Genomic DNA, 27,754 nt, shown 5'->3' with positions numbered 1-27,754 from the left:
GCTGACACTCTGGAACAGGCTGGCCAGGGAGGCTGTGGATGCTTCCTTCCTGGGGGTGTCCAAGGACAGGTTGGATGAGGCTTTGAGCAGCCAAGTCTAGTTGAGAGGTGTCCCTGGCCATGGCTGGGAGGTTGGAGGAGATGCTCTCTGAGGTTCCTTCCAACCTAAGCCATTCTATGATTCTTGGTTGTGTTTTCATGGGAAGCAGGACAAAAGGGCAGCATTTAGCTTGGTCAGCACAGCCAGAAGACAACAAGGAGCAACACTCATGAAGAAGGTCTTGCTGTCCCCCATCACCTTGTCAAGGAGCTGAGGCTTTGAGCTCTTTTCTTTTCTCAAGACAAGATGACTCTGAGGAGTATCAAAGGGAGCTTAAACACCTGGAGGTGTTCAAGGTCAGGTTGGATGAGGCCTTGAGCAACCTGTTCTAGTGAGAGGTGTCCCTGCCTATGGCAGGTGTTTGGAACTGGATGATCCTTGAGGTCCCTTCCAACCTACACCATTCTGTGATCTCCAAGGACTCTTCCAACCTCGCCACTTCTAGGACTGTGTGATTAATGGGTGAGAAATGGACTCTGCAGGCTTCCATGGTTTGCATGGCTGCAGGTAGCCCAGCAGTTGGTAGAGGGATGGAGAAGAGCCTGGTTACAGCACACACAGAGCACAGAGCAGAGGCCAAAAGGCTTTGGGAAGGGATTTACCAGGGCAAAAAGTGGCGCTTGGGCTGCTTTGCTTTTCTGTTTCCAAGGAGCTAGGTCTGTTCTCCTTTCCAGCAGCAAGCAATGAAGCATTATGTGCCTCCATGAGTGATGGGGACCTTAATTGATGTCATTGGGAACACAGCTGTGAGCTGGGGGGGTTCACCTTCCTCTGCCAGACTGGTTTCTGTTTATCAGGTTCAAACACCTGTGGCGAGTTAACATTCGCTGCACTTTGGGGTTTGCTGTTTGGGGGTCGTGGTTCTGGTTTCTTACTCAGATGAAAAGTACAACCCCATTATGTTTTCTTTCCCTTTTGGGCTGAATCCACATCATCCAAAAGAGCCTCCTGCCATTTCTAGGCAGTTGCTTTTTTTTTTTCCCCTTCTCCAAATAAGAGCAAGAAGGCTTTGACCTACTAAAACTGCTCTGCTGCACACAAATAATAACCATGGGTGCTCTGCTCCGAGAGACAGCTGCGTGTCGTGGGTCTTTAAGGTATTTATAGACCTTGGAGTCTTTGAGGCTAAAAAAGTGTTGGAGAAGCAGAAAATTGTCTTTGTAAATGGTGTGTGATGATACTTCATGTGCAGAACGTTCCCAGAGAGGCTGTGCTGCTCATGCCTCCCAGCCTTGTCTTTCTCCGGCGCATCCTTCTTCTGGGTTGTGTTGATTCTGGTGGAGGGAAGTCAAGGAGGATAATGAGAGGATTCAGCCTGTGTTTGTTTAGTGAGAGGAGGCAATAATGGCCTTTCTAACTGACTGCAGGATTTGCTTCTCATGAATTAAAAAACAAAGTAAACTGATTAGGGAAGAAAATGTAATATTCCAGGGGCTGCAGTCTGCCTTTTGTCTCTCTTTCCTGGATGGCTCAGCTCGTCCTGGCAGTTGAGTGGGGAAGGGCAGAATCGAGGACCAGACCTGAGCCCTACAAACCTTTCACAGAATCATAGAATCAAGCAGGTTGGAAGAGAGCTCCAAGCTCAGCCAGTACAACCTAGCACCCAGCCCTGCCCAACCAACCAGACCGTGGCACTAAGTGCCCCAGCCAGGCTTGGCTTCAACACCTCCAGCCACAGCCACTCCACCACCTCCCTGGGCAGCCCATTCCAGTGCCAATCACTCTCTCTGCCAACAACTTCCTCCTAACATCCAGCCTAGACCTGCCCTGGCAGGTCCCCTTGTTCTGTTGCTGGGTGCCTGGCAGCAGAGCCCAATTGGGTGATTCTGTGCTCCACAACCTCCCTGGGTAACCTTTGCCACCGTCTCACCACCCTCACTGCAAACAACTTCTTCCTAATATCCACTTTCAATCTCTCCTCTGCCACTTCAGACCTATTCTTCCTTATCCTGTCATTACAAGACCTTCTCAATAGTCAGTAGTCCCTCCCCAGCCCTCCCATAGCCCCCTTCAGATCCTGGAAGGCCACTCCAAGGTCTCCTCCAAGCCTTCTCATCTCCAGGCTGCACAGCCCCAACTCTCTCAGCCTGTCCTCAGAGCAGAGCTGCTCCAGCCCTCTGAGCATCATCTTGGGCACTCTGCTCTGAGCGTCCCTGCTTTAACAGAGGGGTGGGACTGGATGATCTCCAGAGGTCCCTTCCAACCTCCTACCACGCTGGGATTCTATGACTAAAATTCTGCCACAGCAGCACCCACCTGAGACCCAACCCCACTCTCACCCACTCCATGGGAGGTCTGGGTGTGTGTGTGCAGAGCTGTGGCGCTTTGCATCGCTGCTGCACCTCTTGCAGCATGTAGAAAAGAAGAGCTGAAGGCTGAGCAAGCAGCCTGGATGGGGAACAGCAGAGACAGGGAGGAGAAGCCTCCAGCAAGATGTGCAGTCCCTGAGCCAGCCCTGAGCCCTCCCAAGCCCCTGCAGCTTCCCTCGTTCAGCTGAGACATGCAGCAGCAGCAGCAGCAGTGTGGCTCCCCGGGGGGCATCCTGGGCTCTCTCTCTCTCTCTGCTCTGGCATCTCCCTCTCTATCTCTCCATCCCAAAACGAATAGCCTCTTATTAGTGTGATCACTGGAGCTGTCAGCCAGCACCCAGGGGCTGCCTGCCTTCCGTGGTGTTTTCCCTGAGCAGCCCTCCCAGCCTGCATCCCTTTAGTACTGATTTTTGTTTCCACCAGAAGCCAAATGTGACATTTTTCTTCCACTGAAACAAAAGGAGAAGGGTATGGGGGGAAAGGGGGAGGGGGGAGGAATTATCTCTGCTGTCCTGCTCATCTGTAATGATGGCAGAACAATTGTTGCTAGCAGCATTTTCAGCACCAGAGAGCAGGTTTGGGAAATGTGCATCCTCCTTCGTGTCTCTAAAGGGTGAAGTCTTCCTTTAGCAGTCATCTCACGGCTGGCAGTGGCCAGGAAGGATAATGGACCATAACACAGTCATTCTTCTCTCAGGACTCTGCACTGAGGTTCTCCCACTGGTGATGTGGTTGGAGGGTTTGGGGTTGGTTTTTATATTGCTTGCAATCAGAATGTGATAGAAGATTTCTGTGGCACAGTTTTGGGCTCCTCGCTCCAAGAAGGACATGGAGGGGGCTGGAGCGAGCCAGAGAAGGGTCTGGAGAACAGGGCTGGGGAGGAGCAGCTGAGGGAGTTGGGGGTGTTTAGTCTGGAGAACAGGAGGCTGAGGGAGACCTCATTGCTCTCTACAGCTCCCTGAGAGGAGGTTGGAGCCAGGTGGGGGTTGGAGCCAGGTGGGGGTTGGAGCCAGGTGAGGGTTGGGCTCTCCTCCCTACTGTTGGGCAATAGAAGAGGAAATGGCCTGAAATTGTGCCAGGGAGGGGTTAGGTTGGAGATTAGGGCAAAGTTCTGTACTGTAAGAGCCGTCAAGGATTGGAACAGGCTGCCCAGAGAGGTGGTGGAGTCCCCATCCCTGGAGATGTGCAAGAAACCTGTGGCCATGGCACTTGGGGACATGGTTTAGTAGCCATGGTGGTGTTGGGTTGATGGATGAACCCCATGGTCTCAGATGCTCTTTTCCACCAAGATGATTATTTCCAGCCCAAGCAAATCACCCCTGATTCATGAAACATGTGGATGTGGCACTTGGGGGCATGGTTTAGTGGCCATGGTGCTGTTAGGTCAATGATCTCAGAGGGCTTGTCCAAGCAAAACAACTCTGTGATTCTCTGATTCCAGGATGCCTTTCCTCCCAAATCACAGCAAGATGCAGGCTGGAAAAGCCTCTCAGGATCACCAAAGCCAACCTAGAGCCCTACTCTACAACATTCACCTTAAACCATAGCCCTAAGCACCACATCCAAACCACCCTGAAACACAGCCAGGGTTGATGACCTCCCTGGGCAGCTCATTCAAGGTGGACTTGCCTTGGAGCTAGGGATCTCTCAGGAGCAGAGACATTTGGCCTCCCATGGGTCCTCAGTCTGACTTTGCAGTTGAATGGGAAACCTTAAATGCATCCAGGGGTTGGGTTGAAGGTGCTGCAGTCTGTGCTGCATAAGGAGGAGGAAGGAACTGGTGTGCAAAGTCAGCTCAAGGTGGGAAATGTTCTCAGTCTCAGGAGCTTGCTGGTGATGAGGTGAAAGCTGTGCTGAGGGTTGGATCCATGATACCAGGGTCTGGAGGAGCCTGGGAACTGAGCTTGATGGTGGTGGAGTAAAGGCTGCAGTAGGGGTTGGGTCTAGCAGAAGAGGGGTTGGAGCTAGTGGGAGGTGTCTCTGCCCATGGTGGTCAGGTAAAGGCTGCAATAGGGGTTGGGTCTAGCAGAAGAGGGGTTAGGTTTAGTGGGAGGTGTCTCTGCCCATGGTGGTGGGGTAAAGGCTGCAGTGGGGATTGGATCTAGCAGAAGAGGGGTTGGAGCTAGTGGGAGGTGTCTCTGCCCATGGTGGTGGGGTAAAGGCTGCAGTGGGGATTGGATCTAGCAGAAGAGGGGTTGGAGCTAGTGGGAGGTGTCTCTGCCCATGGTGGTCAGGTAAAGGCTGCAATAGGGGTTGGGTCTAGCAGAAGAGGGGTTAGGTTTAGTGGGAGGTGTCTCTGCCCATGGTGGTGGGGTAAAGGCTGCAGTGGGGGTTGGATCTAGAAGAAGAGGGGTTAGGTTTAGTGGGAGGTGTCTCTGCCCATGGTGGTGAGGTAAAGGCTGCAGTGGGGGTTGGATCTAGCAGAAGAGGGGTTAGGTTTAGTGGGAGGTGTCTCTGCCCATGGTGGTGAGGTAAAGGCTGCAGTGGGGGTTGGATCTAATGGGAGGTGTCTCTGCCCATGGTGGGAGAGTTGGAACTAGATTGTCTTTAAGGTCCCTTCCAACTCAAAACCATTGCAATTCTGTGATTCCACCTCTGATACCAGGCTCTGGAAGAACATTAGAGCTGATCTTGGTGGTGGTAGGGTAAAGCTGGGGCTGATTCCAGGGTCTGGGGGAACCTTGGAGCTGAGCTTCCTGGTGGCATTGCCTTCCAGCCTGCTCCACTGCAGCAAAGAGCTTTTCTTCCCTTCCCAGCACCGTTGCTTTCTGGCTGGTGGAGCTTCAGCTCAGTCCTGGCTGTTAATCTGTGAAAGTCCCTGTTAGGAATAAAATAAAAAATATATAAGGAAAAGTGCCACTAAAAAGGTTTATGAGGCAGCAGTTTAAGCTGCTGCCTTCTCCAGGCTGAGGGAGCAGCTGCTGCTCATCTGCAGCATGCCTGAGCCACTGGAGGAACAACAGCCCCTGGCTCTGGCTGTGAGCTAGAGGGGGGAGTGTGGCTGGGCAGGCTGTGTGGGCATCAGTGAGGGATGGGCATTTTCTCCTTAGATATGCCCTGAGATGCAGCAAGAGCAGTGTGTGAGCAGCAGGGCAAGGGAGGGGATTCTGCCCCTTGGCTCTGCTCTCCTCACACCCCACTTGGAGTTCTGGGTGCAGTTCTGGAGCCCCCAACACAAACAGGACTTGGAAGTGTTGGAGCCAGTCCAGAGGAGGCCACCAAGATGCTGAGAGGGCTGCAGCAGCTCTGCTGTGGGGCCAGGCTGAGAGAGTTGGGGCTGTGCAGCCTGGAGAAGAGAAGGCTTGGAGAGGACCTTGGAGTGGCCTTGCATTGCCTGAAGTGGGCTCCAGGAGGGCTGGGGAGGGACTATTGACAAGGTCTTGTGATGCCAGGAGGAGAAGGAATGGGATTAGACTGGCAGAGGGGAGATTGAAAGTAGATGTTAGGAAGAAGTTGTTTGCAGTGAGAGTGGTGAGAGACTGGCACAGGTTGCCCAGGGAGGTTGTGGAGCACAGAATCACCCAATGTGATCTTTGGTGATCAAACATCAAAATGAAACACCCTGGAGCTTAACCTCTCCTGGATTCCAGGTGGGAATTGTGAGGTGTTTCATTAGGGAGGAGTTAGGGGGACCTGGGGTCAGGTTCAGACTGTCCTCAGAGAGGAGTGAGGAGGACCTGGGGTCAGGTTCAGACTGTCCTCAGAGAGGAGTGAGGAGGACCTGGGGTCAGATTTGGACCATCCTCAGGGAGGAGTGAGGAGGACCTGGGGTCAGATTTGGACCATCCTCAGGGAGGAGTGAGGAGGACCTGGGGTCAGATTTGGACCATCCTCAGGGAAGAGTGAGGAGGACCTGGGGTCAGGTTCAGACAGCCCCCAAGAGGTTTAATCCTTTGCAGGGGTTTCTATTTGTGCACTCCTCTGCAGCTCCTGGGTGGGCTGAGAAGTGCCTGGCCCTGGACCAGATGAGTGCAGGCAGCAGCCTGAGTCCTGGCCGCACCTACGGCTGCACCAGCACCGCTGTGACCTCTCCTCTCTTCTATTTCCTCTCCTCCAGGACTGTCCCCAGCTCTCCCCAACAGAGGAGATCCTGATCCCAGTGGGAGAGGTGAAACCCATCACTCTGAAGGCCAGGAACCTGCCCCAGCCCCAGTCTGGCCAGCGTGGCTACGAGTGTGTCCTCAGCATCCAGGGCGTCGTGCACCGTGTGCCCGCCCTGCGCTTCAACAGCTCCAGCGTCCAGTGCCAGAACAGCTCGGTGAGCACTGCCAGCCCAAGGGGGCAAAGAAAGGGGCCTGAAGTGGGTCTCAGCTGCCAATAGCTGCTGTGGGGCTGGGCTCAGCCATGGGGAGGGTGAAACACCCTGGAGCTTAACCTCTCCTGGATTGCAGGTGGGAATGATGAGGTGTTTCCTTAGAGGAGAGGCTCCTTTATCTTGCCTGTCTGACTGGGGGGGGTTGGGGAGGGGAAGGGGAGGAGGAGGAGGGGATGGAGGAAGGTGTTAAGGCAGGTTAATTCAGAAGGGGAGATAAGGAGAATCATAGAGTCCTTATCAGGGAGCTGTCGAGTTCCAGGTCATGGTAGCTGGCTGAATGCAGCAGTGGTGGTGCAGGGAAGGAAAACTGCCAGGGGAGAGAGCACAGCAGAGAGAGGGAAATGGTCTGGATGGTGCTGCTGGAGAAGCAGGCAGGGCAGGGTGGTTGTCCTCTGCAGGATGGGCTAGGCCATGCCAAAGGAGCTGGCAGGGGTTTAGAATCACAGAATCATCACAGTTGCAAAAGCTCTCTAAGGTTATCCAGTCCAAACACTGGCCCAGCACCACCGTGGCCATTAAACCATGTCCCCCAGTGCCACAGCCACACCTTTCTGGAACAGTTCAAGGGATAAGGACTCAATCACCTCCCTGGGCAGCCAGTTCCAATCCTTGACCACTCCTGCAGGAAAGAAATTTTTCCTCATCTCCAACCTAACCCTCCCCTGGCACAATTCCAGGCCATTTCATCTCATTCTATCACCTGATACCAGGGAGAAGAGCCCAACCCCCACCTCACTTCAGCCTCCTTCCAGGGGGGTCTCCCCTCAGCTTCCTTTTCTCCAGGCTAAAAAACCCCAGGTCCCTCAGTTGCTCCTTCCCAGCCCTGTTCTCCAGACCCTTCCTCAGCTTCATTGCCCTTCTCTGGACCCATCCCAGCCCCTCAATGTCCTTTTTGTAGTGAGGGGCCCAAAACTGACCCCAGGGCTCAAGTTGTGGCCTCTCCAGTGCTGAGAGGCACAATCACTTGCCTACTCCTGCTGGCCACACCATTGCTAATCCAGGCCAGGATTCTGGTGGCCACTTGGGCTCACTGCTGGCTCATCTTCAGTTGCTGTCAGTCAACACCCCCAGGTCCTTTGCTGCCCAGCAGCTTTCCAGCCACTCCACCCCAAGTTCATAAGGTTCTTGTGACCCAAGTGCAGGAGCCAGCACTTGAACATAGAATCAACAAGATTGGAAGAGACCTCCAAGATCATCCAGTCCAACCTAGCACCCAGCCCCATCCATTCAACCAGACCATGGCACTAAGTGCCCCATCCAGGCTTTTCTTGAACAGCTCCAGGCACAGCCACTCCACCACCTCCCTGGGCAGCCCATTCCAATGCCAATCACTCTCTCTGACAACAACTTCCTCCTCACATCCAGCCTCAAACTGCCCTGGCACAGCTTCAGGCTGTGTCCCCATCTTCTGTTGCTGGCTGCCTGGCAGCAGAGCCCAACCCCACCTGGCTACAGCCTCCCTGCAGGCAGTTGTAGACAGCAATGAGCTCTGCCCTGAGCCTCCTCTGCTGCAGGCTGCACCCCCCCAGCTCCCTCAGCCTCTCCTCACAGGGCTGTGCTCCAGGCCCCTCCCCAGCCTTGCTGCCCTTCTCCAAACACCTTCTAGCACCTCAGCAGCTCTCTGGATCTGAGGAGCCCAGAACTGGGCACAGCACTCAAGGAGTGGCCTGAGCAGTGCTGACCACAGGGGCAGAAGAACCTCCCTTGTCCTGCTGCCCACACTGCTCCTAATACTTGGCTTTGTTAAGCCTCACACAATTCACCTTGACCCAATGACTTGACAAAAGTCACTGTGACAGGTTCCTGGGGGTGGCAAATGCAGGGCACCCTCCTAGCCACAGCCCATGGAGCTTGGGTCTCAGGTGAGGTGCTTTAGCTAGAAGATGGGCAGGGGGACAGCATGGCCCTTCCCTTCCTTGCTGTGCATTCAGAGAGGTCCAGAGGCAAAACAAGCCCCGAGCAGCTTGTTTCAGGCAGCAGCAGAAGGTCTGGTTGAATATTCAGTGCAGATGGGCTTCAATAGTTAATGAAGGTGTGAATTTTTTAACATTTTCCCTGGATATTTAGATGTCACTGCCCAACTTTGGACCTTGCAGCTGGGTAGGAGGGTAAATGGATTCACACCACGGTCCTTTTCCTCTCCAAAGTAATTTGCAGACATTAGAGAAGCACTTTTCTTCTTGGTAGGCTAATAGGAAAGTGCTAAGTAGAGGACAGAAGGACAGATCCTTATGTGATCTCATTTCCCAGCATCCCAGTAAAACCCAGGTGAGGTGAACTGGGGCAGCCAAACACTAAGTGAAACCTCCACAACTCTTGCATGGGGACAACTCCAAGCAGATTGCTTTGGTTTAATCATCATTCCCACAGCCCAAAGAAGGTGGCAATGTTCCCTCACCTTTGTTAAGTCTTTTTGGTTGACTTAGCATCCAAATGAAGCCTCATTGGTGCTGATTGCAATAGTGGGAGTTTCAGAACACACTGGAAAACTCACCTAAAGCATCCAGAGTCACTCAGGCACAGCCTCCAAGGTCACAGAATCATGGAATTGTTTCTTTTATGGAAAAGGCCTCTAAAAATCATCAACTGCAGCCATCAACCTAAGACCACCACCATGGTAAGGTGGATAATTCCCACCAGTGCAATCACAGAATGGCTTAGGTTGGAAGGGTCCTCAGAGGTCATCTACTCCAACCTCGCTGCCATGCCCAGGGACACCTCTCAATTAGACTTGGTTGATCAAGACCTCACCCAAAGTGGGCTTGAACACCCCCAGGGAGAGACATCCACAGCCTCCCTGGGCAGCCTATTCCAGAACCTCAGCACCCCTGTACTGAAGATCTTCTTCCTTAGCTCTACTCTAACCCTGCTCCCCCTCAGCTTCAAACCATTCCCCCTTCTCCTGTCTCTGGACACCCTCAGGACAAGTCCCTCTGCAGCCTTCCTCCAGGATCTCTTCAGCTCTGCCAGGAAAGCAGCTCTGAGATCTCCCTGGAGTCTTCTCTTCTCCAGGCTGAACACCCCTAGCTGCCTCAGCCTGTCCTCATAGCAGTGCTCCAGCCCTTGGACCATCTTTGTGGCCTCCTCTGAGCTCCAGCAGCTCTGTGTCCTTCTTATGCTGGAGACACCAAACCTGAACACAGTATTTGAGGTGGAGATCTCACCAGAGCAGAGTAGAGGGGAAGAATCCTCTCTCTTGCCCTGCTGGCCTTGATTTAGCCTAGGATACAGTTTGCTTTCTGTGGGCAAGGATCTTTTTGCAGCCATTTGATGCTTGGACTTGATGATTTTTCAGGTCTTTTCCAACCAAAAGAGTTCCATGATTCTGTGATGTCTTTTTATCTCAGCTCTTCCCAGTTCCACCAGGCAAAGCTGTGCCCTGGGATCTGGAAGCTTCCAGTCAAGACTGTGTGAGGAGATAGCCTGAGGGCAGCAGTCCTGCCAGCCTGATTAACTGGAGGGGGCTGTATTGGTAAGCTGGGGACTGAGTGACAACAGCAACCACTGTGAGCAGAATAATTAATCTGTTCCCTCTCACAAGGACTGGATCTGATTTAATTATCTCTTCCCAAAGAGGAGGAGGAGGAGGCAGTCAAAGCAGGACCCTGGAGATGAAGTGCAGAAGTGTGGTGGTTCAGACATCAGCAGAGAACAACCACAGCTGCTTGTCCTGGCAGTGTCTCTGATAGATCCTCCCAAGCATTTCATTCTCCATCTCCTCCTGCAGTATCTCTATGATGGGATGGACATCAGCAACCTGGCCGTGGACTTTGCCGTGGTTTGGAATGGGAACTTTGTTATTGACAACCCAGAAGATCTGAAAGGTAAAGTCTGCCTGAGTTGGCTTTAAGTCATGGGGAGGAGGGTGATGATGGGGACTGCAAGTGGCTGCTGGGGCAGGAGTGGTGGTAGCTGCTGTCCCCGAGGCTGCAGGCAGAGATGTGGTCCCAGTGGAGCTCACTTTGGACAAGGGCAACTCGCTCTGCTCCGCCGGCGCAGCCTTGGCTTCGGGATCCACATCTGCAAGGCCACTCTGGGTCTTGTCAAGCCAAAACTCAACACAGAATCACAGAGTCACAGGCTGGGTTGGGTGAGAAGGAACCTTTAAAGCACCCAGGCCAACCCCCCTGCAGTCAGCAGGGACATCTACAATTAGAGCAGGTTGCTCAGAGCCCAAACCACCCTGCCCTGGAACAGTTCCCACCTCTCTGGGCAACCTGGGCCAGGCTCCCACGACCCTCAGCATCAAAACTTTCTCCCTTCTCTCCAGGCTGAAGCTCCCTCTTTTAGTTTCAAGCCATCAGCCTTTGTCCTGTCCTGACAGGACCTGTTAAATGTCTGTCCCCAGCTTTTTCTTAGCCCCTTTTAATACTGAAAGGCCACCAGGTCTCCCTGGAGCCTTCCCTGACTCAGCCTGGCCTCACAGTAGAGAGATTCCAGCCCTCAGAACGTTGTTGTGGCCATCTCTGGCTCCACTCTAACAGGTCCATGTCCTTGGTGGAAGGCAAAGAGGATGCTGAGGGGATTGGAGCATCTCTGAGGAGCAAAGGCCAAGGCACCTGGGGCTGTTTAGCTTGGAGCAGAGCAGCCTGAGAGAGAATCTGATCAATGCTGATCATTATCCAAAGGGTGGAGGTCATGAGGATGGGGCTGGGCTCTTTTCAGTGGTGCTTACTGTTAGGACAAAGAGCAGTGAGCACAAACTGGAACCCAGGAGGTTTCGCTTCAACTTAAGGAGAAACTTCCTTGCTTTGAGGGGCCTGGAGCCTACTGCCCAGAGAGGTTGTGGAGCCTCCTTCTCTGCAGAGATCCCAATCCCCCCCGGGCATTGTGATCCTGGGCAAGCTGCTGTGGGTGTCCTGCTCTAGCAGGGGAGTTGGACTGGATGATCTCCAGAGCTCCCTTCCAGCCTCACCATTCCGTGACTCTGCTTCCTGTGCTGCTTTCTCTAAGTCCAGCAGCAGCTGTAGCCCTGGGTGGGTATCTCCTCTGCCGAGCACCTCCTCAGCGGCCACCCTTTGTGCCCTCAGTTCACCTCTACAAGTGCGCAGCCCAGCGAGAGAGCTGCGGGCTCTGCCTCAAAGCCGACCCCAAGTTCGAGTGCGGGTGGTGCAGCGGCGAGGCCAAGTGCACGCTGCGGCCGCACTGCGGCTCCGGCGCGCAGCAGCCCTGGCTCGACTGGTCCAGCAGGAACGTCAAATGCTCCAACCCTCGCATCACTGAGGTGAGAGCTCCTCCTCCTCCTCCTCTCCTCCTTCCTCTTCCTTCCCTCCCTCGCTCCTTCCTCTTTCTTCCTTCCTCTTGCCTTCCTCTCTTTTCTCTCCCTCCTTCATCGTCCTTTCTTCCTCTTCCCTCTCTCCTTCCTCTTCTCTCCCTTCTTCCTCCTCTGTCCTCCCTCTGTCCTCCCTCTGTCCTCCCTCTGTCCTCCCTCTGTCCTCCCTCTGTCCTCCCTCTGTCCTCCCTCTGTCCTCCCTCTGTCCTCCCTCTGTCCTCCCTCTGTCCTCCCTCTTCCCTCCCTCTGTCCTCCCTCTTCCCTCCCTCTTCCCTCCCTCTTCCCTCCCTCTTCCCTCCCTCTTCCCTCCCTCTTCCCTCCCTCTTCCCTCCCTCTTCCCTCCCTCTTCCCTCCCTCTTCCCTCCCTCTTCCCTCCCTCTTCCCTCCCTCTTCCCTCCCTCTTCCCTCCCTCTTCCCTCCCTCTTCCCTCCCTCCTTCATCTTCCTTTCTTCCTCTCCCCTCGCTCCTCTCCCCTCGCTCCTCTTCCCTTAATTTCTCTCCCTCCTTCCTCTTCTTTTCTTCTCTTCTCCCTTCCTCCTCCCTCCTTCTTCCCCTCCTCCTTCCCTCCTTCCTTCCTCCCTCTCTCTCTCCTCTCCCCTTCCTCCTCCCTTCCTTCCCCCTTCCTCCCTGCTCCTTCCCATCCTCTTCCTTTACTCCCTGTTTCCTCTTCCCTCCTTCCAGCGTGGGTTTGTGTCTGCCTCCTCCTCCTGAACCCCCTCCCCATTGCCCACCCAGCTGAGGAGCAGGGGCTCCATCCCCTGCACTGCCTTCTGTGTGTGGCTCTCGTGGCAGCTGGCCAGGCTGTGCAGCCCACTTGGTCTCTCACCAGCGCTGGGGTGACCGCTATGGACTGTTGCAAGAATGCTAATTAAGCCAGGGAGCTAATTAGTCTCTAGCTGATGCTTCTGGTGTTTCTGTTCAGACCACTGAGGGATGCAGAATGTCTCCCAGGAGCACTTTTTTTCCAGCAGTGGAACTGCACTCGGTCTGTTAACGCTGCTATTAGGAGTGACACTCTTATCAGGAGGGAATGAAAGAAGATTTGGGTTTCTCACTTAATTAACTCCCCCCCAGAAACCAAGCCAAAGCCTCCTTTGCCCTGAGCATGTGTCTGTGCTGCAGCAGGTGGAGGGCATGGGCGTGACAATGTGTTGGATTGAAGCAGCCTGTTGCTCTGATGCTCATGACAGAGCAGGAATAAGGACCCCAGGACCATGGAGAAGTTTCCTCCTGACTCTGACTTGCCTAAGTAAAGTGCCTCATGCTCAGAGCTCTCCCTGGGAGGCATCAGCCTCTGGTTTATGGAGGAAGGAAGGAAACTGTAGATGCTGTGTCAGGGCTGGGACTGGCTGGAGGAGGACATTGCAGAGGAAAGTCCATCCCTCCTGGCTGAGCCTTTGATGTTTCTTTCTTAGACCTTCTTGCCAGCCACATTACACTTTGGAGAAGCAAATAATTCTCTTGTCCAGCATCTTGTAAACTGCAGTGTGGAGGCTGCTGAGGAGCAGAGGTGGTGGTGCTGACAGTGCAGAGATGTGAAAGCCTTAAGCAATGTCGAGAGCCTCTCCCTCCCCTGTCTGGGTTCTTGTGTGTGTGTTTGGCAAGCCATAGTTATCTTTACAGAGAGATAAAATGAGCCTTAAGGGCTTCCCTGGCTATTCACCTTCTCCTGCCAGCAATCAGAGCCCAACTTTCTCTTATCTGAGGGCTCTTCTGCTTGTACAAGTTTATGCTACAAGATGCAAGAAGCAAAACAGCCTCTGCCTGAGATTTTTCTCCACCCCAAACCATTCAGACAGCTGTAATGTGGGGGGAAAAAACCCTCCTGGATTTATTCATTTATCCCTCCTTGAGCTAAGCAGAGAAAGGGGGGAAAAAAACCCCTCTGCTCCAGCCACCAAGTGACTCACATCTGCACACTTCCAGGCTGGCTCTCCCGGCTGGCTGCAGGCTCAGTGCTGCCAATGAGTGTTTTATCACTGTCCAGCTTGAAAGCAACCCTCCTGGGCTCTGGCCAAGGAGAAAAGAGCAGAGCTTTGCTCTTACAGATCTCTTGTCTCCATATTCAGGTCTGTGTCTCAGCCTTCAAAGCAGGAGGCGTAGGCTGCCTTGCCAGGGGATGTTTGGAGTCTCAGGAGAGCACTCTGGGTGGATGTGGAGATGATAGGAGAGAGATTAGGCAGAAGTTCTTGGCAGTGAGGGTGGTGAGACATTGGAACAGGCTGCCCAAGGAGGTCCTGGATGCCCCCAACCTGGAGGGGGCCAAGGCAAGGCTGAATGAGGCCTTGAGCCACCTGAGCTGGTGGGAGGTGTCCATGCCCTTGGCAGTGGTTTACATCTCCATGACTTTTAAGATCCCATCCAACCCAAACCATTCTGTGGTTCTATGACAGAATCAAGTGGGAGGTGTCCATGCTGCTGCTGGCAGGTTGGGTTATTGCACAGGGAAGGTCAGCAGTAGAAAATCCAGGTTTCAGTGGGGTGTGTCAGCCCATGGCCTCAGCTGGCTCTGCCCAACAACTCCCTGGGAAGAGGTTGGAGAGAGGTGGGTGTGGGTTTGTTCTCACAAGCCACAACAGGTAAGGCAAGAGGAAATGGCATCAAGTTAGGCCAGGGGAGGTTTAGATTGGGCATTGCTGTCTGCAGCTGCCTGCAGGGAGGCTGTAGCCAGGTGGGGTTGGGCTCTGCTGCCAGGCAGCCAGCAACAGAAGAAGGGGACACAGTCTCAAGCTGTGCCAGGGCAGGTCTAGGCTGGATGTGAGGAGGAAGTTGTTGTCAGAGAGAGTGATTGGCATTGGAATGGGCTGCCCAGGGAGGTGGTGGAGTGGCTGTGGTTGGAGGTGCTGAAGCCAAGCCTGGCTGGGGCACTTAGTGCCATGGTCTGGTTGGTTGGGCAGGATGAGGCACTTAGTGCCATGGTCTGGTTGACTTGATAGGGCTGGGGGATAGGTTGAACTGGATGAACTTGGAGGTCTCTTCCAACCTGCTTGATTCTATGATCCTATGATTAGGAAAACCCTCTGTATCCAGAAGGTTCTCAGAGATAGTGTCTGAGTAGAATCACAGAATTGTTATGGTTAGAGAAGCCTTCTAAAGCCCTTGAGCCCAACTATTAACCCAGCACCACCATGGCCACTAAACCATGTCTCCAGCTGCCATGGCCACCTATTTCTTGGCCACCTCGAGGGATGGAGACTCCACCACCTCCCTGGGCAGCCCATTCCAATGCCAATCACTCTCTCTGACAACAACTTCCTCCTCACATCCAGCCTAGACCTGCCCTGGCACAGCTTGAGGCTGTGTCCCCTTCTTCTGTCCCTGGCTGCCTGGCAGCAGAGCCCAACCCCACCTGGCTACAGCCTCCCTGCAGGCAGCTGCAGGCAGCAATGAGCTCTGCCCTGAGCCTCCTCTGCTGCAGGCTGCACCCCCCCCAGCTCCCTCAGCCTCTCCTCACAGGGCTGTGTTCCAGGCCCCTCACCAGCTTCATCACCCCAATCATTCCCAATCTTCAACCAAACCCTCCCCTGGCACAATCTGAAGCCATTTCCTCTTGTCCCATAACCTGACACTAGGGAGAAGAGAGCAATGCTTGGCTCCAACTTCCTTTCAGGGAGCTGTAGAGAGTGAGAAGTTCTCCTCTCAGCCTTCTCCAGACTAAACAACCCCATCTCCCTCAGCCACTCCAATGCCTGACCACACAGTCACAACAACAAATGAGCAGCAGGAGCTATTTCTTGTGGCTGGGAGCCCCCAGCTCTCACTGACAGTGTCCCTTTAACAGCATAAAACTTCCCCATGCTCTGTGGTCCTAGCAATAAATAAGTAAGAATCATTCCTCTCCTGAACAAGCAGCACTCTGATCTCCTGTTCATTTATTTGCAGCCCTCATTAATATAACATCAGTGCAACAAACAGCTGAAGGGGGCTGGAGGAGGGGGGGGTTGGTGGTGGTGGTGCAGTGTCAGGCTGAATAATGGAGTTGCTCTGCTGAGATAACAATTAGGTTCTGAATGTGCTATCAGCTAAGGCAGAGACAAGGAAGGATCATGCAGGGATGACAATGCTTATGTGCTGCTTCCCTGCTGGGCTCATCAGCTGGGATGCAGCCAGCTTAGAGCAAGAAAGAAAAAGAAAGAGAGAAAGGGAGAAGGAAGGAGGGAAGAGGAAGGAAGGTAGGTAAAAAGGAAGGAAGGAAGTTAAGAAGGAAGGAAGGAAAAAAGGAAGAAAGAAAGGAAGGACAATAAGGAAGGAAGGGAGGAAGGAAGGAAGGAAGAGAGGAAGGAAGGGAGGAAGGAAGGAAGGAAGAGAGGAAGGAAGGTAAAAAGGATGGAAGGAGGGAGGAAAGGAAAAAAGAAAGGAAGAACAAAAGAAAGGGAGGAAGGGAGGAAGGAAAAAAGGAAGAAGGGAAGTTAAAAAGAAAGAAAGAGAAAGAAAGTAAGAGAGGAAGGAGGGTAAAAAGGAAGGAAGAAAGGAAGGAAGAAAGAGAGGAAGGAAGGAAGAAAGAGAGGAAGGAAGGAAGGAAGAAAGAAAGAAAGAGAGAAAGGAAGGTAAAAAGGAAGGAAGGAAAAGAGAAAGGAAGGAAGGAAGGAAGAAAGAGGAAGGAAGAAAGAAAGAGGAAGGAAGGCCAGCAAAACCTTTGATCTTTGATCACATTGGGTGCTTCTGTGCTCCACAACCTTCCTGGAGGTGTTCAAGGCCAGGTTGGCTGAAGCCACGAGTGACCTGTTCTGTTCTAGTGGGAGGTGAGACTCCCTGGGCAGCCTGTTCCAATCCCTCACCACTCTTGCAGCCAGGAAATTGTTCCTAATCTCCAACCTAACCCTCCCCTGGCACAATTTCAGGCCATTTCCTCTCATTCTGTCACCTGATAACTAGAGAGAAGAGACTGACCCCCACCTCACTCCAGCCTCCAAATAAAGACAACATCCACCAAGTCAAGATCCAAAATGTCAAGTTCCAAACTGCAACAACCAAAAGAACCTGACCAGAAAGAGCATTCTTAGAGCAGAAGAAGCTGAACAGCCTCTCTGCTGCAGTATGTAGTATAGATGGAGGTTGGGCTCTGCTGCCAGGCAAGCAGCAACAGAAGAAGGGGACACAGTCTCAAGCTGTGCCAAGGGAAGTTCAGGCTGGATGTTAGGAGGAAGTTGTTGGCAGAGAGAGTGATTGGCACTGGAATGGGCTGCCCAGGGAGGTGGTGGAGTGGCTGTGGCTGGAGGTGTTGCAGCCAAGCCTGGCTGGGGCACTCAGTGCCATGGGCTGGTTGGTTGGGCAGGGCTGGGTGCTAGGTTGGGCTGGCTGAGCTTGGAGCTCTCTCCCAACCTGCTTGATTCTATGATAACCTGCCCAGAAGAGCCTCCTCAGAGCAGAAGCAGCTGAGCAGCCTCTCTACTGCAGTATGTCCATTGAAGCCAGGGAACATTTCTTCCTCATGCTGCCTGTGTCAGAGCAGCCATGTGGGCTGTCAGAGCAGCCATGTGGGCTGTCACTGCAGCCAGCCCTGCAGCCTGAGCAGCTCTCCAGCACCACCAGACTGGGATTGAAAGCAGACAGACCAGGCTGGCCACCACTGCCCCAGGCTGGCTTTGCTGGAGTTGCCTTGGCTGCATCTACGACACAAGGAGGTGACCAGGGATGCCACACAGAGGGGTCACCAGCCCTTCATGCACCAGGACCTTTAAGTTCTTCTCTCCTTTCTGGGATTTTGACTGAGTCTCTCCAGCTGTAATTAATTGACTGCATCTGTTCCAACCCTGGGGCTGCTTCATGGCACAGTTACTTCAAAACTGTTCAATTAGCGGCCACTAAAATCTAGGTCGAGTAAAGCTCCATATTGGGGATTTTCCAGGTCAGGACATTTTCAAAATACAAAATGAGCCTTGCTTTGTTTGGTCAGGGCCAGTTGGGGCTCCCCACTGCTTGTGGTGAGGTCAGAGAATGGCAAACTGTGACTTTTTTTTTTCCTCTGTTGAGCAGCGACGAGAGGAGGCTGAGCCTGGCGGTGTTAAGTGCTCCAGCAAACGCATCCTAACATCCTCTGGAACTGCAAAGGACACTTGTAACTGTCAAGTGTGGGAATGGCTGAGTCCAGGTGATGCCCAGCTCCCAGTGGAAACCAGTGCAGAGCTGGAGGAGTTCCTAGAGTCATAGAATGGGTTAGGTTGGAAGGGAACTCAAAGATCAGCCAGTTCCAACCCCACTGCCATAGGCAGGGATGCCTCCCACTAGAACAGGTTGCTTAAGGACTCATCCACCCTGGTCCTGAACACCTCCAGGGAGGTTGTGGAGCACAGAAGCACCCAATGTGATCTTTGAGGGCTGGTGTCACCTTCTGGTGGTGGGACTGATGTCACGTCCTGGTGGCGGGGCTGGTGTCACCTGGTGGTGGTGGGGCTGGTGTCACCTGGTGGTGGTGGGGCTGGTGTCACCTGGTGGTGGTGGGGCTGGTGTCACCTTCTGGTGGTGGTGGGGCTGGTGTCACCTTCTGGTGGTGGGGCTGGTGTCACCTTCTGGTGGTGGGGCTGGTGTCACCTGGTGGTGGGGCTGGTGTCACCTTCTGGTGGTGGGGCTGGTGTCACCTGGTGGTGGGACTGATGTCACCTTCTGGTGGTGGGGCTGGTGTCACCTTCTGGTGGTGGGACTGATGTCACGTCCTGGTGGTGGGGCTGGTGTCACCTTCTGATGGTTGGATTGGTGTTTTGCCACCTTCCTAACCCCCTTCAGGTTAAAGGGACAGCAAGTTCTTGAGAAGGTGAAAGGAAAGGAGCCAGCCAGCCAGAAATGCTAAGGGCAGAAGGCTTTGAAGAGCTCAAGCCTCTTGCCAAAGACAGGGGTGGGACCAACAGACCCAACCAAGCTTTCTTCCATTCAATTAATGAAATTGCTCCTGTAGGGATTGTGTTTATTTATTAACAGCAGCTCTAGTACAGAGAGGAGATCAGTAACTCACCCAAGAGCTGCAACAGCCCAGTGGCAGAGTCAGAGCAGCTCTTGCATGAGTCTTGGGTCCAGGTCTGGTGCCTCTGCATGGCTGTAATTTATACTCCCAATTGAAGAGGATATTGTCTGTAATGAAAGGCTGAAGGAGCAGAGATGATTATGGCTGAGGCAGGCTATAAACAGGCAGCTTTAAAGCCCACACCTCAACCTTTCACATTTTTAAGTCATTTGAGGTGCCAACTTCCTAATAAAATGTGACATTTCCCCTCAGAAGAGCCAAGCAGAAGTTCAGGCTCTCCAAAGGAGCAGGACACTTCTAGAAGGTGGCTTAGAATCTTCTGGAGATACCAAATACAAAGCCCTTGGCACTGTCCTGCACCACATCCTGGTCTCCAAGCTGGTTTGATAAGTGCACCACTGGATGGATAAAGAAGTGGTTTGATGGCCACACCCAAAGAGTGGCTGTCAGTGGCTCCATGGCCAAGTGGAGGCAGTGACAAGTGGAGTCCCTCAGGCATCAGACCTGGGATCAGTCTTGTTCAGCATCTTTGTGGGTGCCATGGACAGAAGGATTGAGTGCAGCCTCAGCAGGTTTGCTGACCACACCAAGCTGTGTGCTGCAGCAGACAAGCAGGAGGGCAGGGATCCAGCCACAGGGAGCTGGGCAGGCTGCAGAGGTGGGCACAAGCCAACCTCAGGAGATTCAACAAGGCCAAGGGCAAGGTCCTGCAGCTGGGTCGAGGCAATGCCAAGCACTAATCCAGGCTGGGCAGTGAGTGGCTGACAGCAGCCCTGAGGAGAGGGACTTGGGGGTGCTGCTGGAGGAGAAGCTCAGCAGGAGCCAGCAGTGTGCACTGCAGCCCAGGAAGCCAAGCAGAGCCTGGGCTGCAGCAGCAGCAGTGTGGCCAGCAGGGCCAGGGAGGGGATTCTCCCCCTCTGCTCTGCTGAGACCCCACCTGGAGTGCTGCATCCAGCTCTGGAGCCCCTGGGACAAGAGGGCTGTGGAGATGCTGGAGAGTGTCCAGAGCAGGGCCAGGAGGATGCTCAGAGGCTGCAGCAGCTCTGCTGTGAGCACAGACTGAAAGAGTTGGGGCTGTGCAGGCTGGAGCAGAGGAGGCTCCCAGGTGACCTTCTTGTGGCCTGCCTGGATCTGAAATGGGCTACGTAAAATCTGGGGAGGGACTTTTGAGGTTGTCAAAGAGTGGCAGTAGTGGGGGGAATGGAGCAAAGCTGGAAGTGGGGAGAGTGAGGCTGGATGTGAGAATCTCTTCAGCACAAGAGTGGTCACAAGAGTGGTGAGAGGCTGGAATGGGTTGCCCAGGGAGGTGGTTGAGGCCCCATGGCTGGAGGTGTTTGAGGCCAGGCTGGCTGAGGCTGTGTGCAGCCTGCTCTAGGGTAGGGTGTCCCTGGGCATGGCAGGGGGGTTGGAACTGGCTGCTCCTTGTGGTCTTTTCCAACCCTGACTGCTTCTATGATTCTAAAATAGTCACTCTTGCCCTTCTGCAAGCCTTGCTGGGGGATGACATCTCCTCTTGGCCAGCTCAAGGACCTTGATGTCCTCACTTGGAGCACAGCACAGATGGATTTCAGCACCCTTGGGCTTTCCCAAGACACCCAGAGGAGCCACGAGAAGGTGGCAGTGTCCTGGCTCTGGCAGCAGGAGCAGCTGGAGGTTGGCAGCTCTCAGCCTCCTTGAGCAGCCTGCAAAGCACAAAGCTGTTTCCAAGCCGCATGGGAGCAGGAGTTGGAGAAGCAGGAGCGTGGTGGGGCCAGCAACTCAACTGTCCTGTGTTTTGTTTCCCTCTAGATCCTGACAGTGTCAGGCCCCCCAGAAGGAGGGACGAGGGTGACCATCCGTGGTGTCAACCTGGGCCTGGACTTCGCCGAGATCGCGCAGGGGGTGCAGGTTGCTGGGGTGCAGTGCATGCCCCTGCCCGAGCACTACGTCGTCGCTGAACAGTGAGTGGCCTCCTGCACCTCCCCCACAGCCCCACCACAGGTCCCCAGGGCTGGCCAACCTTCACACAGCCTCTTCCCTGACCTCCAGCAGACAGGCAGGAGGCCAGTGACTCCTCCAGGCATCGCCTCACCGCCCTTTGCAGCCCTGCGGGAAGGGAGTCTGGAGGTGGATGTGCTCCCAGGGGGCTTTTGTTCTCCTGGCTGCTGAGCTTGGAGAAGAGAAGGCTCCAGGGAGACCTTAGAGCAGCTCTGCCAGTATCTGAAGGGGGCTACAGGAGAGCTGGGGAAGGGACTTTTTAGAGAGGTATGGAGTGATAGGATGAGGGGCAATGGCTTTGAGCTGGAAGTGGAGAGACTGAGACTGATTAATGGATGAAATTCATGATGTGGTGAGGCTCCAGAACAGGTTGTGGATGCCCCCTCCCTGGAGGTGCTCAAGGCCAAGTTGGATGAGGCATTGAGCAACCTGGGCTGGTGGGAGGTGTCCTTGCCCATGGCAGAGGGTTGGAACTGGATGATCTGCTGGAGAGAGTCCAGTGGAGGGCCACAAGGATGATGAGGGGACTGGAGCACTGCCTGAGGAGGAGAGGCTGAGGGACCTGGGGCTGCTTAGTCTGGAGAAGAGAAGACTGAGAGGGGATTTAATCAACGTCTATAACTCTCTGAGGGCTGGGGGTCAGGAGGGGGGGACAGGCTCTGCTCACTGCTCCCTGGGATGGAACAAGCAGCAATGGATGGAAGCTGCAGCACAGGAGGTTGCAGCTCAACACAAGGGGGAACTTCTTGCCTGGAAGGCTCTCAGAGCCCTGGCACAGGCTGCCCAGAGAGGTTGTGGAGTCTCCTTCTGTGGAGCTCTTCCAGGCCTGTCTGGATGTGGTCCTATGTGCCCTGAGCTGCATTGTGTGGCCCTACTGTGGCAGGGAAGTTGGACTGGATGATCTCCTTGGGTCCCTTCCAACCCCTGAGATCCTGTGATCTTTAAAGTCCCTTCCAACCCAAACCATTCTACATCTCTCTGCTGCCCAAACCAGAAGCCCTCCACCCCTGCAGCAGAAGGGGGTGAGATGTTTGGGTGCTCTCCAGCAGGCTCAAGCAGCACTTTGAGCTCTCCCTTGAGCGCTTTGTGCTGGGCTGCTGCGTTTCATCTGGGGTTTGGGTTTGGTTTGGTTGGTTGGTGGTTTTGGTTTGTTTTTTTTGGTTCCTGCTTTGGTAAGCAACTTTTCTGATGAGCACCTCGCTGGTTGCTGCTGAGCTTCTCTGCCCCCTCTGCTCCTCATCACACTTGGAGATTCAGGCGGTGCCGCCGGCGGTGCGCAGCCATTTGTTAGGCAGGCGAGGCGGTGACAGCAGCTTTAAGCCGAGGGGGAGCCACTGGAGTCCCTTCATTTATTTCACTAAGGGAAGTGTCAACCAAAAATTAGAAAGTAGGCATCCAACAGAGGATGCTGAATCAACCTCCCAGAGTGACAGCAGCTCCTGCCGCTGGCTTAGGGGCGAAGGGTTGCGCCGCTGGGGGGGTTGTGCAGCGACGATGGAGAGGAGCAGCCGTGGGGGCTCGTGGCCAAGAAGGTCAGTGGGTTCCTGGGGGGTGTGTGATGAAGAGTGTGGCCAACAGGTGGAGGAGGGGGAGTTCTGCTGCCTTTCTACTCTGCTCTGGAGGGTTGTGTCCAGTTTGAGGCTCTCCAGTTCAAGAGAGACAGGAGGCTACTGGAGAGAGTTCAGCAGAGGGTACAAAGATGCTGAGGGGCCTGGAGCATCTCTGTGAGCAGGAAAGGCTGAGAGGCCTTGGGCTGTTTAACCTAGAGAAGAGCAGCCTGAAAGGGGATCTGATCAGTGCTCCCTGGTTGGAGCCTTGGTCGAAGCAATGCCAAGCACTAATCCAGGCTGGGCAGTGAGTGGCTGGAGAAGAGAGGCTTGGGGGTGCTGCTGGAGGAGAAGCTCAGCAGGAGCCAGCAGTGTGCACTTGCAGCCCAGAAAGCCAAGCAGAGCCTGGGCTGCAGCAGCAGAAGTGTGGCCAGCAGAGCCAGGGAGGGGATTCTCTGCTCCACTCTGCTGAGACCCCACCTGGAGTACTGCATTCAGTGCTGGAGCCCCTGGGACAAGAGGGCTGTGGAGATGCTGGAGAGTGTCCAGAGCAGGGCCAGGAGGATGCTGAGAGGCTGCAGCAGCTCTGCTGTGAGCATAGACTGAGAGAGTTGGGGCTGTGCAGGCTTGAGCAGAGGAGGCTCCCAGGTGACCTTCTTGTGGCCTTCCAGGATCTGAAAGGGGCTACAAAAAATCTGGGGAGGGACTTTTGAGGCTTTGACAGAGTGCCAGGAGTGGGGGGGGATGGAGCAAAGCTGGAGGTGGAGAGAGTGAGGCTGGATGTTAAGAATCTCTTCAGCATAAGAGTGGTGAGAGGCTGGAATGGGTTGCCCAGGGAGGTGGTTGAGGCCCCATGGCTGGAGGTGTTTGAGGCCAGGCTGGCTGAGGCTGTGTGCAGCCTGCTCTAGGGTAGGGTGTCCCTGGGCATGGCAGGGGGATTGGAACTGGCTGCTCCTTGTGGTCCCTTCCAACCCTGACTGATTCTATGACTCTGATTCTATGAGTGATCCCAGCAGCATAGATCAGCCCCAGCCTCAGAAGCAGCTAAACACAGTTGTCCTCTGGTGGTGAGATGTGTTTGGTGGATCCCAGTCTGACCTCCAGCACAGTGGAAGGAGCTGTCTCTAGCACATACTGGTGCTGGTTGGGTTTTTGCTCACTCCATGGCTTTGTTTTCCCATCTTGACACTGCCTTGAGCAGCCTGGGCTAGTGGGAGGTGTCTCTGCCCATGGCAGGGGGGTTGGGACTGGAGGATCTTTAGGATCCCTTCCAACCCAAAGCATTCTGTGAATCTGTAAGACCAAACTGGGCTTCACCTCCCCCTCCCAAGGCAGGGTGTGAGGATCAGGGTAGCCTAAGATCACTGGTGAAGGGTGCTGCAGGCATGCAGAGCATCTTTGTCTCCCATAGTTCTTTCCCTGCTGGAGGTTTGGGCTGTTCTGCTGCTGAGCAGCATTTTGTTTTCTCCTTCTCTTTCAAATAAAGGACAGAAGATTATAAACTGATCCTCCTTTGATGGCATGAAGCCCTGATTTTCTAATCACGACTCTAATTACAGCTCTCAAGCTTTCAAAGTTTGTTAACATCATTAAAACATTTACCCTGGGCAGATAACAGCAAGAGTTAGCAGGAGAGCTGCCTTTCCAAGATGAATCCAGATAAAAGGACCCTCTTCAGGGTTCTGTGGGCAGACTGAATTCCAAGGCTGTAATGACTCACCATATGCTCCAGCCATGCAATCTATCAGCCAGCAATTAGGTTAATGTTGGTGAAAGGACCACTTAGCCCAGCAATCAGCACCCTACAGCTCTGCAGAATGCATCATTTTCTAACAAGGCACCTGCTGGGAATTTGGCTTTTAGCAGGAATTGGGATCAGGTGGACCAGGGCTCTTGTGCCCCCATTCCATGGCCTGGTACTGAATGGCAGCTGCTGCTTTACTGGGGAGGCAGTTGGGTGTTTGGTGTTCTCCCCATAGATCATAGAATGGTAGGGGTTGGAAGGGACCTCTGGAGATCATTGAGTCCAACCCCACCCTGCCAAAGCAGGATCAACCAGAAGCACATCCAGGTGAGTTCTGAAAGTCTCCAGAGAAGGAAACTCCACAAGCCCCCTGGGCAACCTGCTCCAGGGCTGCAGCACCCTCAAGAACTTCCTCCTAATGCTCTAAATCTGAGCTCGTTTAGGATGAAGTGCTTCATGATGAGGGTGGTAAAAGCCTGGGAAGAGGTTGCCCAGAGAAGTGGTGAAGGTCCCATCCCTGCAGGCATTCAAGGGCAAACTTGATGTGGCCCTGAACAACTTGCTCTAGTTGGAGGTGTCCCTGCTGGGTGCAGGGGGGTTGGACAAAGTGACCTTTGAGGTTCCCTTCCAACACGATGCAATCTGTGATTCTTACCTGTGACACAGGTCCCTCCCCAAACCCCTGCCAGGGGTAAAAGGTCTCTCTGCTTTGAGGAGCCACCTTGAGAGGTGGCCCAGCTCCAGGGGAGATCCCTGCCATGCAGCCATGCTGCTGTGGGGGTTGAGCTCACAGGAGGTCCACTCAGGTGTCACATTGATGGGGTAAGGGGGTTAAGTCACAGTCAGATTGCAGTGCGATGGGAAAGGTAGGCAGGAGGCTCCTTGTACCCACACACTTCTTGGCTCCTTGTACCCACACACTTCTTGGCTCCTTGTACCCACACACTTCTTGGCTCCTTGATAAATGAGGCTTGGAAAAGCCACCCAGTACTCACATGTTGCTCCCATGGTGGGGGATCCAAGCTCATGCATGGATGTCACTGGGTCACTTTCCCTTTTGGGTTTCCTAGAGGAGTTCCTGCCTTGACTACAGCATAAGCTATGACCTCCTTTGGAGCCTGCACCAGACCACTGCTGGTTTGGTGATGGGGCTGAGTGAATCCTTCACAGCAGCTTTCCCCTGCTTTGATTAACTGGAAGACTGCAGCGTGAGCTCTTCCCTTAATGAACTCATCTGTTACTCTAAGGACTTTGCTCTCACTTTGCTACTGGCTAATATATTGCCATTAGTGCTCTGCTCTGCTCTGGAGTTTACAGCATGTAATAATTATGTCTAGTTTTGATTTTTCCTAATTTTTTTTTACCCCCTTTAAATTACTACAGGAGGTAAAAATAGACTCAGTAATTAACTTCCTCTAAAGAGGCAGATATCAAAGCAAAAGGGGGGGGGGAGGGGAAGAGTGAAAAAGAAAGGGGAGAAAAGAGAGGAGGAAAAAGAAAGGAGCTGCAGCAGGCACTGCTGGCACCTCCTGCCAAAGCCTCACTGCAGTCATTTCTGCTCCCAGGATTGTCTGTGAAATGGGGCAGGCACTTCCAGGGATCAGCTCCGGCCCAGTGCTCCTGTGCATCGGAGAGTGCAAGCCTGAGTTCACGGCCAAGTCCACGCAGCAGTACATGTTTGTGGTGAGTACCCTGAGAGGTGGGAGCTGGGGAGGTGGAACAGCCGTGCTCTGCTAGTGCCTGTGTCAAGTGGGAAGGGGTCATCACCAGAAGGTGATTCCCAAACTGATAACTTTGCTGCAGAGAGTTGTGGAATTGCCTGATAAGGACATTGAGTCCAGCTGTAACCTAACACTAACCCTGCTGGAGTGCTGCAGCAGTTCTGGTGCTCCCAGCACAAGGACAGGGACCTGCTAGAGCAGGTCCAGGAGAGGTCAGGAAGTTGATCAGGGGGCTGGAGAACCTCCCCTGTGGGCATAGGCTGAAAGTTTGGGCTGTTTAGCCTGGAGAAAAGAAGGCTCCAAAGAGACCTTAAAGCAGCTTTCCAATACCCGAAGAGGGCTACAGGGGAGCTGGGGACAGACTTTTGACAAGGGCTGGGAGTGACACAATGAGGAGAACAGCTTTGAGGTGGAAGAGGGGAGATTGAGACTAGTTAATGGAAGGAATTCTTCACAGTGAGGGTGGTGAGACACAGGGAAGTTGTGGATGCTCCCTCCCTGGAGGTGTTCCAGGCCAGGCTGCACAGGGCTTTGAGCAACCTGGGCTAGTGGGAGGTGTCGCTGCCCACGGCAGTACCCTGCAGGTACTGGAAGGCTGTTAGGATCTCTTTGCTTTGTGTTAGATGACAACCAGGAGCCAGCAGAAGGTAATTGTGGAGCTGAACCCTGCAGTGGCAGCTTGCAGCAGCCTGGGGAGCGTTATCATCCCTTGCATTGTTGCTTCTGCTCTCCGCCGCTCACCCTGATTATGTCGCTGCTTTTTCTCAGGCACCTCAAACTTCCAGCACATCATTTCCTTTTGTTGGCTGGCCTCTATTTTTCTCCTTAGCAGCACCACCAATGCCATTACAGCTGGGCTATGCTGTTCAAGTCAGTAGTAAAATTGATTGGTACCTTCCAGCAGAGCTGTCTGTGACCCTGAGAGGGTTCATGCCTTAGTGAGCTCATCTGGTGCCTGACACCGCACCGGAGCGATGCTGTCACCTTAATTAGACCTGTTTTATCTGGGGAGGTGGAACCTTGGAGCTGCTTTAGATCCCTAAATCTGTCACAATTATCACCAGATCAAGAGATGAAGATAGAAAATTCTTACTCAGTGCTCAGGTCCTTATTAGATGCTGGCCTCACCCCAGCCTTTGTTGGTCTTAAGGTTCTCCTGTCCTTTACTTGTTTACAAGAGGGTTGGACATGATGATCTTGGAGATACTCAAGCTGAGGCTCAGCAGGGCTCTGGGAAACCTGATTTAGCTGAGGATGCCTCGGCTTACAGCAGAGAGGGTTGGACTAGATGGCCTTTGGAGGTCTCTTCCAACCCAGACCAGGGAATCACAGAAACATTCCAGTTGGCAAAGCCCCTCAGAATCACCAAGTCCAACTCTACAATGTTCATCCTAAACCATATCCCCAAGCACCACATCCAAATGACTTCTAAACACCTCTGTGGGCAGCTCATTCCAGCACCTGACCACTCTTGCTGGAAGAAAAGTTTTCCTAATATCCAGTCTAAACCTACCCAGCCACAGGCTGATGCCATTGCCTCTTGTTCTGTCACTGCCTCTGAGAAGAGACCAGCAACAACCTCCCCACAGCATCCTTTCAGGTGGCTGTATCATAGAATCACAGAATCAAGCAGGTTGGAAGAGAGCTCCAAGCTCAGCCAGCCCAACCTAGCACCCAGCCTTGGCCAAGCAACCAGACCATGGCACTAAGTGCCCCAGCCAGGCTTGGCTTCAACACCTCCAGGCACAGCCACTCCACCACCTCCCTGGGCAGCCCATTCCAATGCCAATCACTCTCTCTGACAACAACTTC

At 53.8% G+C, this 27,754-nt stretch overlaps 1 protein-coding gene across 4 annotated transcripts in view; it reads left to right on the top strand.

Annotated features, from left to right (window-relative positions):
• The window catches only part of PLXNA2 (plexin A2), a 238,189-nt gene that overhangs the window by 168,245 nt on the left and 42,190 nt on the right, over positions 1-27,754 (top strand). For 2 of the 4 annotated variants that reach the window (XM_064173717.1, XM_064173716.1), the window contains exons 10-14: positions 6,466-6,666; positions 10,451-10,547; positions 11,754-11,947; positions 20,742-20,893; positions 25,787-25,904. In XM_064173717.1, coding sequence (XP_064029787.1) covers positions 6,466-6,666; positions 10,451-10,547; positions 11,754-11,947; positions 20,742-20,893; positions 25,787-25,904 — 762 coding nt within the window. Of the gene's footprint in view, positions 1-6,465; positions 6,667-10,450; positions 10,548-11,753; positions 11,948-12,917; positions 13,628-17,971; positions 18,297-20,741; positions 20,894-25,786; positions 25,905-27,754 lie in introns of those variants that run through there. The other 2 variants (XM_064173718.1, XM_064173719.1) reach the window with 2 other exon arrangements.

The sequence above is a fragment of the Pogoniulus pusillus genome, chromosome 39, assembly GCF_015220805.1.
Source record: "Pogoniulus pusillus isolate bPogPus1 chromosome 39, bPogPus1.pri, whole genome shotgun sequence".
Taxonomy (NCBI): Eukaryota; Metazoa; Chordata; class Aves; order Piciformes; family Lybiidae; genus Pogoniulus; species Pogoniulus pusillus.
Note: the sequence above shows the minus strand (reverse complement) of the source record. Positions and strands in the feature narration are given on the sequence as shown.